The sequence below is a fragment of the Callorhinus ursinus genome, unplaced genomic scaffold (genome assembly GCF_003265705.2).
Source record: "Callorhinus ursinus isolate GAN/ISIS: 27379988/994484 unplaced genomic scaffold, GSC_fseal_2.0 scaffold16, whole genome shotgun sequence".
Taxonomy (NCBI): domain Eukaryota; kingdom Metazoa; phylum Chordata; class Mammalia; order Carnivora; family Otariidae; genus Callorhinus; species Callorhinus ursinus.
Window position 1 is genome coordinate 43,096,286 of NW_027397078.1, and position 12,845 is coordinate 43,109,130.

The 12,845-nt window shown below is 58.7% G+C and overlaps 1 protein-coding gene across 2 annotated transcripts in view; it reads left to right on the forward strand.

Moving 5' to 3' along the window:
* Positions 1–12,845, forward strand: part of ASMTL (acetylserotonin O-methyltransferase like) — a 69,109-nt gene that overhangs the window by 52,816 nt on the left and 3,448 nt on the right. For both annotated transcript variants that reach the window (XM_025857756.2, XM_025857755.2), the window contains exons 5-12: positions 1,155–1,216; positions 1,962–2,070; positions 3,096–3,492; positions 5,930–6,092; positions 7,948–8,123; positions 9,277–9,394; positions 10,214–10,357; positions 11,200–11,322. In XM_025857756.2, the coding sequence (XP_025713541.2) occupies positions 1,155–1,216; positions 1,962–2,070; positions 3,096–3,492; positions 5,930–6,092; positions 7,948–8,123; positions 9,277–9,394; positions 10,214–10,357; positions 11,200–11,322 (1,292 nt within the window). The remainder of the gene's footprint in view (positions 1–1,154; positions 1,217–1,961; positions 2,071–3,095; positions 3,493–5,929; positions 6,093–7,947; positions 8,124–9,276; positions 9,395–10,213; positions 10,358–11,199; positions 11,323–12,845) is intronic.

Below are 12,845 nucleotides of genomic sequence, written 5' to 3' on the forward strand. Positions count from 1 at the left end.
TGGGGTCTGGTTCCCAGGTTAGGGTCCCAGGCAGGGTCAGTACCTGGGGTGGGGTCTGGTTCCCAGGTTAGGGTCCCGGGCAAGGTCAGCACCTGGGGTGAGGTTGATGTCTGGGGTGGGGTCAGGTTCTCAGGGTAGGGTCCTGGGCAGGGTCAGCACCTGCGGTGGGGTCAGGTTCTCAGGTTAGGATGCCAGGCAGGGTCAGCCCCTGGGGTGGGGTTAATGTCTGGGATGGGGTCAGGTCCTCAGGTTAGGGTCCCGGTCAGGGTCAGTTCCTGAGGTGGGGGTAATGTCTGGGATGGGGTCAGGTCCTCAGGTTAGGGTCCCTGGCAGGGTCAGCCCCTGGGGTGGGGTTAATGTCTGGGATGGGGTCAGGTCCTCAGGTTAGGGTCCCTGGCAGGGTCAGCCCCTGGGATGGGGTTAATGTCTGGGATGGGGTCAGGTCCTCAGGTTAGGGTCCCTGGCAGGGTCAGCCCCTGGGGTGGGGTTAATGTCTGGGGTGGGGTCAGGTCCTCAGGTTAGGGTCCCGGTCAGGGTCAGCCCCTGGGATGGGGTTAATGTCTGGGATGGGGTCAGGTCCTCAGGTTAGGGTCCCTGGCAGGGTCAGCCCCTGGGATGGGGTTAATGTCTGGGATGGGGTCAGGTCCTCAGGTTAGGGTCCCGGGCAGGGTCAGCACCTGAGGTGGGGGTAGTGTCCAGGGTGGGGTCAGGTCCTCAGGTTAGGGTGTGCACCTGGGACAGCGTTCAGGTCCAAGGCGGTCCATGCCTGGTTCACGCCTGGAATGGGGTCCGAGCCTGGGGAGGGGTCTGCGCTCAGCCTCCCTGGCCACCCTTCTGGTTGTCCGTGTGTCCGTGAGCTTTTACTCCTGGTCTTGTCCTCCTGAGTGATGGTCTCCCCGTGCCCACCTCCATATGACCGGCTTTCCCCGTGAGCTTCTGCTCAGGCAGAGGGCAGACGGGCAGTCTCCCTCCCGGCGGGGCATGCCCACCCACCCATCTCAGGGCGTCTCAACCCCCAGGCCCTGCTGTGTCCCGTGCACTGGTGTCTCACTCTACTGCAGGACAGTAGACAGACGCAGGCTGAGAGCCGGGTGGCCGGAACATGCTGCGTCCGTGAGGCGGGGGGGACACATCATACTGATTGCATCTTGCAGGCTGAACGGGAAAGAGCACAGCGTGTTCACAGGCGTCGCCATTGTCCACTGTTGTACCAAAGGTACAGTGCCAACAGCACCCTCCCCAGGCCCGGGGCCACCACTGGAGGAGCATGCTCCTCCGTCCCCGCAGAACTGCACCCTCACTTCTGCTTCCAGAAGTTGGGGCTGCATGGAGGCTTCGAAGCACTTGACAGAGATGGGCTCGCCCGCCCAGCGTGACCCATACAGGTGCTTCCCTCCACACCTTCTGGGGTCTGGAGGGCAGAGGGGATTGGCTCACTCTGGCCATCCTGAAATCACAGTAGAACAAAGAAGGTGTGTGTTTCTTTTTTTTTTTAAAAGAACCCAAACCCCAAGGATTTGCTGTAAATGCTGCTTTGTGTAATGTGCCCTGCAGGCTGTGCTCAGGGCTTTCCAACCCCACAGCAAAGGCCTCTATTCCTGCAGGAAACCCCAGACACCCCCCCCCACCCTTAGTCTGGGTCTGTAAGTTGCAACTTTTTTTATCTCCCAAATCCCAGGCCCCCTGCTGGTCTGGGTCTGCAGGTTGCAACTTTTTATCCCCCAAACCCCAGGCCCCCCCACTGGTCTGGGTCTTCGGGTGGCAACTTTTTATTCCTCTCACCACTTTTGCTTGCTTTAGTTTATAACTCTTACTTTTCCTGCTTGTGGCCTCCTCCTGCCCCCGATTAACAGTTCTTAGCTGACTTATACTCAGAGCCAGGGCACATGTCCCCCAGATACGCAGAGAACAGCTCTGGGGTCCTGAGGCCATGCACCCTGACCGGCAGCCCTGTGTTGCAGACGGCCAGCTGGACACGGAGGTGTCCGAGTTCCACGAGGAGACCACGGTGAAGTTCTCCGAGCTGTCCGAGGAGCTCCTGTGGGAATACATCGACAGCGGGGAGCCCATGTGAGTCCCTCGTACGAGGACACTAATCCCGTGCGTGGGTGCGCCACCCTCATGATCTGATCCCCTCCCAAAGGCCCCACCCCCTAACGCCGTCGACTTGCAGGTTAGGTATACTTGCTTGCATATATACTCAATGTATGAATTGGAGGGGGGGCGGGGGGGGCACAGACATGTAGTGCATAGTCATCGTGTTCGTGTCCCGATTACAGCGGGGGCCAGGCTCGGGCTGTCAGTGCAGGGACCCAGGTGATGCCTGTGCTAGAGGAGCAGTCGGGGCCGGGGGCTGCAGCAGGGCCCGTGTCAGGACCTGAGCTGCCCTGTGCTGGGACAGTGGATGAGAACCACCCACAGTGTGAGAAACAGTCTTTCTTCACGTGCTGCTGTCGGGTGAACCGGTGGCCACACGGCTGAGCACCCCTGCTCCCCGTTCCGTTTCCCCCCATGGAACGGGGCCGGGTGGGGGACAGGTGCATATGGGTGCAGACGCCAGGGGACGGTCCCACTGCCGAGGACGCCCTGAACTGATGCCTCCTGCCATCTTAGGGACCGGGGTCTGGGCCAAGCAGAGGAGGGAGGGTCAGGTAGAAAGCACTCGGCGCTCAGTCAGGGTCCGGGAAAGGGTCTTTGAAGTGCCCTCTTTGGTCCCTAAGGAGGTCTCGGCAGAGGCTCCTGGACCAGAGATGCGGATGTGCACCAGAGCACGGCCGGGGTCCAGGTCCTCTCTGCACTGCCCCCGAGACTGCCGTGCCCCAGGCCTGGCGTGGGAGGGAGGCAGTGACCCCGGGGGACCGCCCGGGACACCTTGTCATTGCCCCTGGCGGGGCCAAAGGATCACTTGGGACTTCTCCCAGAGCCAGACTCCTCACTGAAGCAGCCGGGGTGATGGGCCGGCCGTCCCGTCTGATCGCACGGAATGAAGCCATCCACCAGCCACCAGTCTTGTGACCCTCGAAACTTTGATTTCTCCTGTAACCTTGCACCCGCTCTCCCTCCTGCCCCGTTCTGCTTCCTTCCTCCCCGCGCAGGGACAAGGCCGGTGGCTACGGAATCCAGGCTCTGGGGGGCATGCTGGTGGAGTACGTCCACGGAGACTTCCTCAACGTCGTGGGCTTCCCCCTGAACCACTTCTGCAAGAAGCTGGTGGAGCTATACTACCCGCCCCGCCGAAGGGACGTGCAGCGGGTCAAGCACGACTCCATCCCACCTGTCGACACCTTCGAGAACCTGAGCGACACGGAACAGGGCAGCTCAGACCCTGCTCAGGGCAACGAGGGTGGCAGCCACCGAAGGGCAGAGGCGGGCGGTGACAGAGGACAGATTCCTGCTGGCTCGCAAGGAGCAGACTCTAACGGGACAGTGGGGATCACACCCCAGTTCCCAGCGGGCCTTCTAGAACTCATAGACGGCTTCAAAGCATCGAAGGTACCTGTCTGAGTGTCCTGGGGCAGCCGTAACAAATGACCGCAGACTGGGGGCTTAAGACCACGGAAATTCATCCTCTCCCAGGTCTGGAGACCAGAAGTCTGAGATCCAGGTGGGGCAGGACCACTGAGATCCAGGCGGGGCGGGACCACAGCGTCCCTGGGCTGGTGGCCGCATCCCTCCCGTCTCTGCCTCCGTCCTCACGCGGCTTCTCCTCTGGGTGTGTGTCTCCTCTTCTGTCTCTTGTAAGGACACCTGTCGTTGGATTTAGGGCCACCCTGATTCAGGATGAGCTCATCTCAGATCCTTCACTTCACATCTGCAAAGAGCCTGTTTCTAAATAAGGTCCCTTTCTCAGGTTCTAGGAGTCAGGACTTTGGCGTATCTTTTTGGGGCCAGTGTTCAGCCCATTAGAGTGTCCCCAGCTGGTTTTCGTCCTTCACTAAATGGCTTGGCACAGAGATACTGACTTCGGGGGCCACAGAGGCTATGACCTGATTTCCCGGGGCGCACACCCTGGCGTGTGAGACTCCGTGCTCAGGGCTGCAGTGGCCGAGGCCTGTGCCCAGCGGGGGCAAGGTGTCTGTAGGGTGTTTGAAGGTGAGCAGCGGTCATGACCGCAGCCTGGGCCCGCAGTGCATCGCTGGCCGACTTCTCTGCAGCCCGGGGAGGCAGGGCCAGAATGCTGACCGGGCAGCAGCCTTGGGATGCCCAGCATTCCCACTGGCCAGGGGGTAGGTGGACTGTAGCACCGGGTCACCAGCTGCCTGGAGGGATCTGCGACCTCGTCCTGCTGTGTGGCCTTGGGAATCCCGGACAGCTGTCCCAGCCAGAGGGTGTCCCAGGAGGGGTGGGAACCTGCAGGCCAGTGAGTGCTTGCCGGAGGTAGCTGGTGCCTGTGTTTGTGGCCTCTCCTGTCCTTCCTGCACGGTCACAGACACTTTCCAGGAAACACCAGGAAACACCCAGGTGTCCAGGCCAGACTGGACAGCGTCTCAGGCAGAAGCTTACCTGGTCATCTCCCACCATCTCCGCCAAGGATGGGGCTGGTAGCGGCCGTCCCTGCACTCTGCCCTTCCGTGCCCACGCAGCTGGTGCATCTTCTCCGGCCTCCTCCCGCTGCCCCCCTCAGCCGACCTCCCAGCTACCTGAGTGGCTCTGGGCTTGAGAGACAGCAGGGAGATGGCCCTCCCTGTGCCTGGGCTCTGCTGGGGCCACGTCAGTGGCTCTGGGGATGCTGGGTGGGGGACTGCAGACTGCCCCTTCCCACACTCCACCCCAGCCACCTCCTTGTGATGGCCTTGTCAGGGGCAGGAGCTCTCATGATTAGGAGAGGTGGTTGTGCTGTGTTGTACCTCCAAATACCAACTTTCCCTGCAAGTAATAGTTAAGACAGAACCGCAGCGGCATCATGCTGTCACTCGATTGAGCTATACTCTGGTCCTCGCATCTGCCTATCTATTTTTTTTTTTCTTTTTAAAGATTTTATGTATCCATTTGACGGGGGGAGGGGGAGAGGGAGCATAAGCAGGGGGAGCGAAATAGGGAAAGGGAGAAACAGGCTCCCCACAGAGCAGGGAGCCCAACGTGGGGCTTGATCCCAAGACTCTGGAATTATGACCTGAGCCGAAGACAGACGCTTAACCGACTGAGCCAGCCAGGCGCCCCTTCTCTGGTCTGTTTATTTGCCTACCCACCTATCATCAAACTGTCGTCTGTGTATCTACCTGTGTACCTATGGTCAAACGGTCTATCAGTTATCTGTCTGTGTATCAACTATCCTCTGTCTATCTCATGTACCTACTTGCCCACCTGTGTATCCGTCTGCCCACTTAGTGCATTGCTCTCCTTACAAAGGTGTCCCAGTGGTCGGGTGAGCTGACCAAGCTGAGGGGCAGTAGGGAATCTGGGAGCATATGTCACCTTGCCGGGTCCATCACGGTAGTGCTAGAAGCAGCTCCGCGTCTGGCCCTTTGTGGATGTGCATCAGTTGTCACAAAAGGTTTTTGCATTCCAAGCTGAGAGCAGCATGAGTGAAGGTCATCGCTGTTACCGGAGGCCATGTGTCCTGAGCTTTGTAGAGACTCTGCACCTTAGGACAGCCCTTTGCCTCCAAATACCATCACATCCTGAGGTCCTGGGAGTTAGGGCTTCAACATACAGATCTTGGGGGAAAACACAATTCAGCCCCAAACTGCAACATACTGGTTTTTCTCCCATGGGACAGTTTTTCCGCTTGGTATTCACTGATGTGCTTTTGCCTTGTGCAAACCTTGTACCGGCTGGAGCCTGAATCCACGGTTCTCTGGAGGAGACGTTTCTATTGACAAGTTAAATACGTTTCACAGCTTTGACCTCCATGTCTTGGGTCTGTGGGAGTCAAAAGTACATGACAAGTCACGTAGTAAGTCGAATTGTACTTGTTTTTCATGGACAGGCCCTGTTCACAGCTTGCAAGCTGAAGGTGTTTGATGTACTAAAAGATGAAGCCCCACTGAAGGCCATGGATATTGCAGGCAAAATTGATGCCTCTGTGTGTGGAACTGAACGGCTCCTGGATGTCTGTGTGGCCCTGGGATTACTAGAGAAGGCAGACAGAGGTAAGAACACATCCGAAGTGTCTCGCTGAGAATCGCTGTAGGTGGAAGGGAGTCACCGAGTGAGTGAAGGCAGCTTCTAAGCCAAGGCAGGGAGGACCAGACCCTCAGAACGTGGCTTTTCCCCAAGGGTAGGAAGCAGAGGATGGAAGCAAGGAGACATAAGTGTGTGTGTGTGGGGGGTGTTTGTGTGTGCGTGTATTAGGAGAGTGACTTCTTTCTGGACTGTGCTCTCAAAGGAGCTGTATCACTTAGAGTTCAGCGGAGAAGCAGAACCAGAGGAATAGGTGTGTGTGCACATCATAGATGCGTGTTTGCTTTTACTTATTTACACAAACGAGATGAGTGGGTGGATACACACAGACAGATGATGGATTGGTAATAGAGATGAAGAATAGCGAGGTCGGCAGCGGGGTTCTGATGGGTAGACTGACGGATGGATAGATGAATGGCTGCATGGATGGATGGAAGGAAGGAAGGACAGATGGAAGGAAGGAAGGATGGTTGGGTGGATGGACAGAGGCAGGAAAGAAGGAAGGAAAGCAGGATGACAGGAAGAATGGGTAAATGGGTAGATAGGAAAGCAGATGGATGGATGGATGATACATGGATGGATGATACGTAGATGGATGGATGGAAGGAAGGGCCGATGGATAGGTAGGTAGGGAGATGGGTGGATGGATGGGCGGGTGGGTAACAGTGTGTTTGCTGAAATGAACGAGACTCTGGAGCATGGTCTCAGAGCAGACGGTCCTATGGATGCTCCCTGTGGATGGCTTGGAAATGACGGCGGAGGGTCAAGGACCCCAGGCAGGAGAGGCACCTTCACTTCTGTGATGAGGACGAAAGCGGGGTGCTGGCATGGGCCCCAGAACCTGCCCTTTGCACAAAAGTCATACAAATATCTAGTTACGAGTTGGAACACAGAGAACAGAACTTTCTCCTCACCCAGATCGTTGTAATGGTCTTCTCCTCTATCAAAAATAATGATTGAACCTAGAGAAAGTTCTGGGTGTCCAGACTTTTAATCACCCCGGAGCTTCTTCCCGCACGTTTTTGCCGATGCCTTGCGAACCCTGTGAACCATTCCCACGCGTGCTCGTGGGGCATTGCTGCTCTTCCGAAGGCCCCTTTGGAAGTAACAACATTTAAGTATTAAAACGGATGCAGTGCTGTTCTTTATCTCCGATGGTTGCAGTCGGTGGGGCCTTCCGTTGAGAGATAGGGGTCTCCTCCACCATCACCTGTACCCCCAGCCTCCCATTCTCCAGGTGTGGGTGCCCTGGAGGGGCTCTTGGAGACCAGGTCCTACAGACAGCCCGGCTGGGTGTGAAGAGGCTGGAGGGAAGAAGAGCCCCACCAGTCCAGGCTCTCCAGGGAAACAGAACCCGGGGGATATAGACCTGCAGTTGTAAAGCAAGGAGACGGGTCATCGAGCTGTCATAGTGTCATAGTGGGGATGGTTGAAAATCAATTCACAGTGGCCCTGAAGTCTTGAGGCAGAATTCCTTCTTGCTCAGCAAAACCTCATCCCTGCTCTTAACGCCTTCGACTGATTGGACAGGGCCCACCCACATCGCCTAAGGTCATCTGGTTCTAGATGTCAAACCACCCTCCACAGCAATATCCCGCCTTAGCATTGCATTGAAGAACTGGGGACTGTGGCCCCGCCGGGTGACTGTCCCTGGGGCTCTGGGGGGATCGCTCTGGGGATGTCTACTTTGGGTAACCCAGGAATCCACCTGCATGCTGGGTCGGGGCTTGTCTCCCTGTGGAGCCGCCCCCATGCCAAGACCCCCGCTGTGGGGTCTGCTGCCGCGTCCCCGTTAGGAGCCCCCACGATGCCTTGTCGCGTCAGGTTACTGCAACACGGACCTGGCAGATCTGCATCTGGCATCCGACGGCGAGTATTCTCTGCACGGCTTGGCCATGCACAGCAATGACCACGCCTGGAACCTCTTCACAGACCTGGAGCTCGCCGTGCGGGAGGGAGCCAACGTGGCTTTCGGGAGGAAGGCGGAACACCCCGTTCAGGTAGTGTAACTCCGGACGTTCGTTTTCACATCACCGGCGTAGCTTGCGGAAGGACTGACGGGTGCAGAACCCGTCTCCTGCTGGCGGGTTAACCGGGACCTGTTACAAAACCGTGGAACGTTGGCCTCTGTGACATCAGGGATCGTCCAAGGAGGCCGCAGCTGGCTGGCTGGTGTGGGTGGGGGGGCACGGCGGGGGAATGGCGTGCAGGGTGCCTGGCTGCTCACGGCTGCGATGACTCTGCAAGGGCCGGGCAGCGCCCGAGAAGGAGACAGTGTTTGTAGGACCAGGCTCCGGAGGTTGCGCGGAATTAACGCACCATGTTTCCTACCTGCGGTTAAATCGAAGGGACCCTGTTACTCAAGTCACGGTTTGCAAAGCACTTCCTGCCTGTGTCTCTCCCTCGTTCCCCTTTCCCCTTCGAGAACCCTTTGGGGGTCCACAGGCAAGACTGCGGTGTGTCCCGTCGGGCCCTCCGCCTCCGGCTGCAAGTCTGGGTCTGCAGAGCAGGACCCAGTGGGTGCTTTGGGGTGCGCACGGCCATCGCGGCCTCGCCCCCCGCAGGCAGCACGGTGCTGCCTGCAAGGGCCACTGGGGGATCCCACCCCATACCCCCTCCCGCTTGTCCAGGGAGATACTTTGTGGGGGTCTGGGGCCTCCAGCGTGACCGTCCCCGTTGACTAACTTCAGATCTTAGACGTGGGCATCTGTGAGGGTTAGGATGGGCGGATTCCACTGGAGCTGGACCTCAACCCGCACCCACACCGCTGTGCTGGACACGGCCCTGCCCCCATCGGACCCCACCCCAGTCTGCTTCTGCCCCACCCAACCTCCACCTGCCCCACCAGCCCTTCCCCCACCCAGGTGTGCCTGGCAGGGCTCTCCAGCCCCCAACCCTGCTCTGCCCCTCCCTAGTTGGCTGTGCCCCATCCACCCCCTCCCAACCCAGCTCTGCCCTGAAGGAACCCCCCCCCAGCCGCCCGGGCCTGACTGTGTCCCCCCAACCCTCTCCTGACCCAGCTCTGTCCCCGTGCCCCCCGCCCCGTGAGCCCTACTGAGCTCCCTACCTGCAGAAATGCCCGGTGGCCCCCAGCCAGGGTGCAGAAACCCCTGGGCCTCTGTGTGGCTCTCCTCAAACCCCGTTCTGTTTCAGAGCAAGCAGACCAAGCTGCAGTTCATGCGGGCCATGCACGGCCTCACCAACCTGACTGCACGCCAGGTGGCCACAGCCTTCGACCTGTCCCGATTCACCTCCGCCTGCGACCTGGGAGGTGCGTAGCCCCCCCCGCCAGGAATCGGGTGCAAAGGACTCCATGCGTTTCTTGTGTTAAGTCATGCCCACCTCATCTGCTAATGAGATGTCCAAAATGGGATTCTGTCTTTACAAAGCACCCAAGGCCCTGAATTTAACCGCCATGGTGGGGCTTGGGCAGATATTCCCAAGTGTTAGGAGGGTCTAGTGATGGGCAAAGACCCCCATAGAGTCTGTAGGGCCCTTTCTGGTGGCTGCTGACGGGCGGGACGGGATCGCAGACCCCGTCTGCCCCCATCCCATCAGCTGTAATTATGCCCCATATAGTTTCCACCCCATCCCAAACCCCTCCTTATCCTAGGACCGCAGACAGGAGGAGCAGACTCCTGCTTAAGGAGCCCAGTGGGATTGGGGTCCCAGGGGGAGCCCAGAGCTACCAGCTTTCATTTGCCTGTCATCTGCACACCTTTCGTCCCAGTGGCCCAGAGTAGGTGCTCTAGCTCCAGCCATCACATCTGCATTCTTGCACCAGAAAAGAGAGAAGGGTGCAGCCCCCCACAGCTGGGCCCTGATGCTCCCTGCATGAGTCTGTGGCCAGCCCTGCTCATCTGCGCTGGGCCTGCACCGGCTAGCGAGGTCCTGACCCTGAGGGGCCCCGAGGTCTGCATGAGGCAGCACGGATCTCTGCCGCCGGCTGGCTTTCTTTTCGCGGTGCTGGCCTCACTCTGTGTGCTCGGCCATCAGTTTGGTTTTGCCAAGGTTGAATTTGGGAGACCGGCAAGGGTTTCGTCAGCGCCAGACGGGTCGGGTCACAAAGTCTGTGTTTGCATTCCTGCAGGCTGCACAGGTGCCCTGGCCCGAGCGCTCACCCAGCAGTACCCGCGTCTGAAGGTGACTGTGGTTGACCTCCCGGAGGTCATCGAGCACGTCCCGTGTTTTCAACCTGAAGGACGGCAGACAGAGCGGATCAGCTTCGTGCCAGGTCAATGCTTCTTTGTCTTTGCCGTGAGTCAGTGTTGGGCCAGCCTCATTTGTTTCTACAGAGGAGTGTGCAGGTCTGAGTGTCTGTGTGGGTGCGTGTGTGTCTTCTGTGAATACGTGTGTTTGCATACGTGCGTATCTGTGTGTGATGTGTTTATGTGTCTCTGCGCAGGTGCATGCAAATGTGTGTATCTCTCTGCATGGACATGCGTGGGTGTGTTGTCTGTCTCTGCACGTATGTATTTGTGTGCATGTGCCTACATGTGTGTGTTGTCTGCGTGTGCAGGCAAATGTGTACATGTGTCTCTGCATGGATCTGTGCCTTGTCTGGGTGCGTGTGCATGCATATGGGTCTCTGTGTGTGTGTGCACGTGTGCATCTCTAAATCACGTGAACGGGAGCGTGAGCAGCTACGTCAGTGGCATTGGAAGCGTCGTGGGGGGAGGGCAGGTGGGGACGTGGAATGGCAGACACGGGCGTCTCCGGGTGTCTACACCCGACCAAGGCCACTAACAGAAGTTACATGAAAGCCGGAGCAGGACGGCCTTGAGTTAGACGTGAGGGAGAGCTTCCAGGGGGCAGCCCTAAATGTGGGAAAGAAACCCTTCCCGTCCTGAATCTCATGAACGCCGTGGCCTGGCCCCAGGGCAGACGTGCTGGCGGGCGCAGGGGTTCGGACTGGCATGTTTTGGGGCTCAGGACACAAGTCTCCCTCCCTACAAGCAGTCTTTCTTCTGCTCCAGCAGTTCTGGGGAGCGGGCCGCCCCCCGCCGCCGTGTCCATCAGGTGCAGGACCCGCTCCGGCTTCCCTGACGGGCTCCTGACATCGTGTTCTCACCCCAGGTGACTTTTTCAAGGACGACCTCCCGGAGGCAGAACTGTACCTCCTTTCCAGAATTCTGCACGAGTGGCCGGACGACAAAGTGCACGAGTTGCTGAGCCGCGTCTCAGGCAGCTGCAAGCCAGGTGAGACCGTGCCGCGTCGGGTCCTTCCTGCAGACGTAAACGCCGTTTTCATTTAAAAAGAAACAATTTACAGAGAGCCAGGTTGCCCCCTTCCGGTCCCCTGGGTACCGTTTACCATCCCCCTGACCACGTGCTTAATCCACAAGGAGGATGGCGGGAGCTTTGGGAACGTCTCACCTGAGTCTCCTCGTCCTGGACCCATAAAGCCAGTGACGGCGTCCATGCTCTTGGGCCCCATAGTCTCCTGGATGCTCCCCCAGCCGTGTGCCTCTGGACACAGCCTGTGGCTTCCCCGAGTGGTGTCCTGAGCACTTCGTGTCCAAGCCAGTCGGGGCCGATATGCCCATCAGGCCGCGGAGCAGGGCGCGCCTGGCCCCCGGAAGCTCTTCCCGGGCCCTAAGAGGTCCCAGTCCCATAAGACACAGCATCAGTGGCATTGGAAGCGTCGTGGGGGGAGGGCAGGTGGGGACGTGGAATGGCAGACACGGGCGTCTCCGGGTGTCTACACCCGACCAAGGCCACAAACAGAAGTTACATGAAAGCCGGAGCAGGAAGGCCTTGAGTTAGACGTGAGGGAGAGCTTCCAGGGGGCAGCCCTAAATGTGGGAAAGAAACCCTTCCCGTCCTGAATCTCATGAACGCCGTGGCCTGGCCCCAGGGCAGACGTGCTGGCGGGCCCTCACTCCCGTGTCTTGTGCTCCCGGTTTCTTGCAAGGCACCGCCGTTGCCGCCTTGTGCACTTAGGGAACATAAACGATGCAGCAATTTGCGGGTCCTTTTTTACACTGCGGCGGGGCTTTTGTCTTCTGCTCCGCGGGCGCCAGGAGACACCCCACGTGTTTGATCCCGTTTCGCACACAAAGCAAAGCAAAGGTAAAGTGCAACGGAGTGTGTGTGTGTGTGTGTGTGTGTGTGTGTGTGTAGAGATAAAGAGAGAGACACAGATTTGTTGCCAGGAATTAGCTCATGTGATTGTGTAGCCTGGGACGTCCAGTCTGCGGGTTGAATGAGGCAACTGGAGACCCAGTGACAAGCTGATGCTGAGGCTCTAGTTTGAAGACCGGCCGGAGGCAGAATTCCCTCTTCCTGCAGGAGGTCAGTCTGTTTTTCTCTTGAGGCCTTCACCTGACTGGACAAGGCCCACCCACGCTACGGAGGGCCCTCTGCTTTACTCTGAGTCTGCAGACTGAACCGCGAATCTCATCCAGAAGGAAACTTCACAGGAACTCCACAGAATGACGCTCGACTGTGTATCTGGGCACCGTGGCCCAGCCGACATGACCCGTAAAATTAACCATCACCGCGAGCCCCTCCCCTGCAGGGGTCTGATGCCCCGCACAGCCGGGAAGGCCGTCTCCGGTTCTCCGTGGCTCCCGGTTCAGACACAGGGCCCCGTGGAGGGCGCACGGGAACGTTTTATTCTGGACGAGAGTCGGCCGACATTTTCGATGCGTCCCGTCCGCCTCTTCCTCCAGGGCCCCCTTCCACGTGCCGGCCGCTCTGGGTCCCCTCCCCCCACCTCC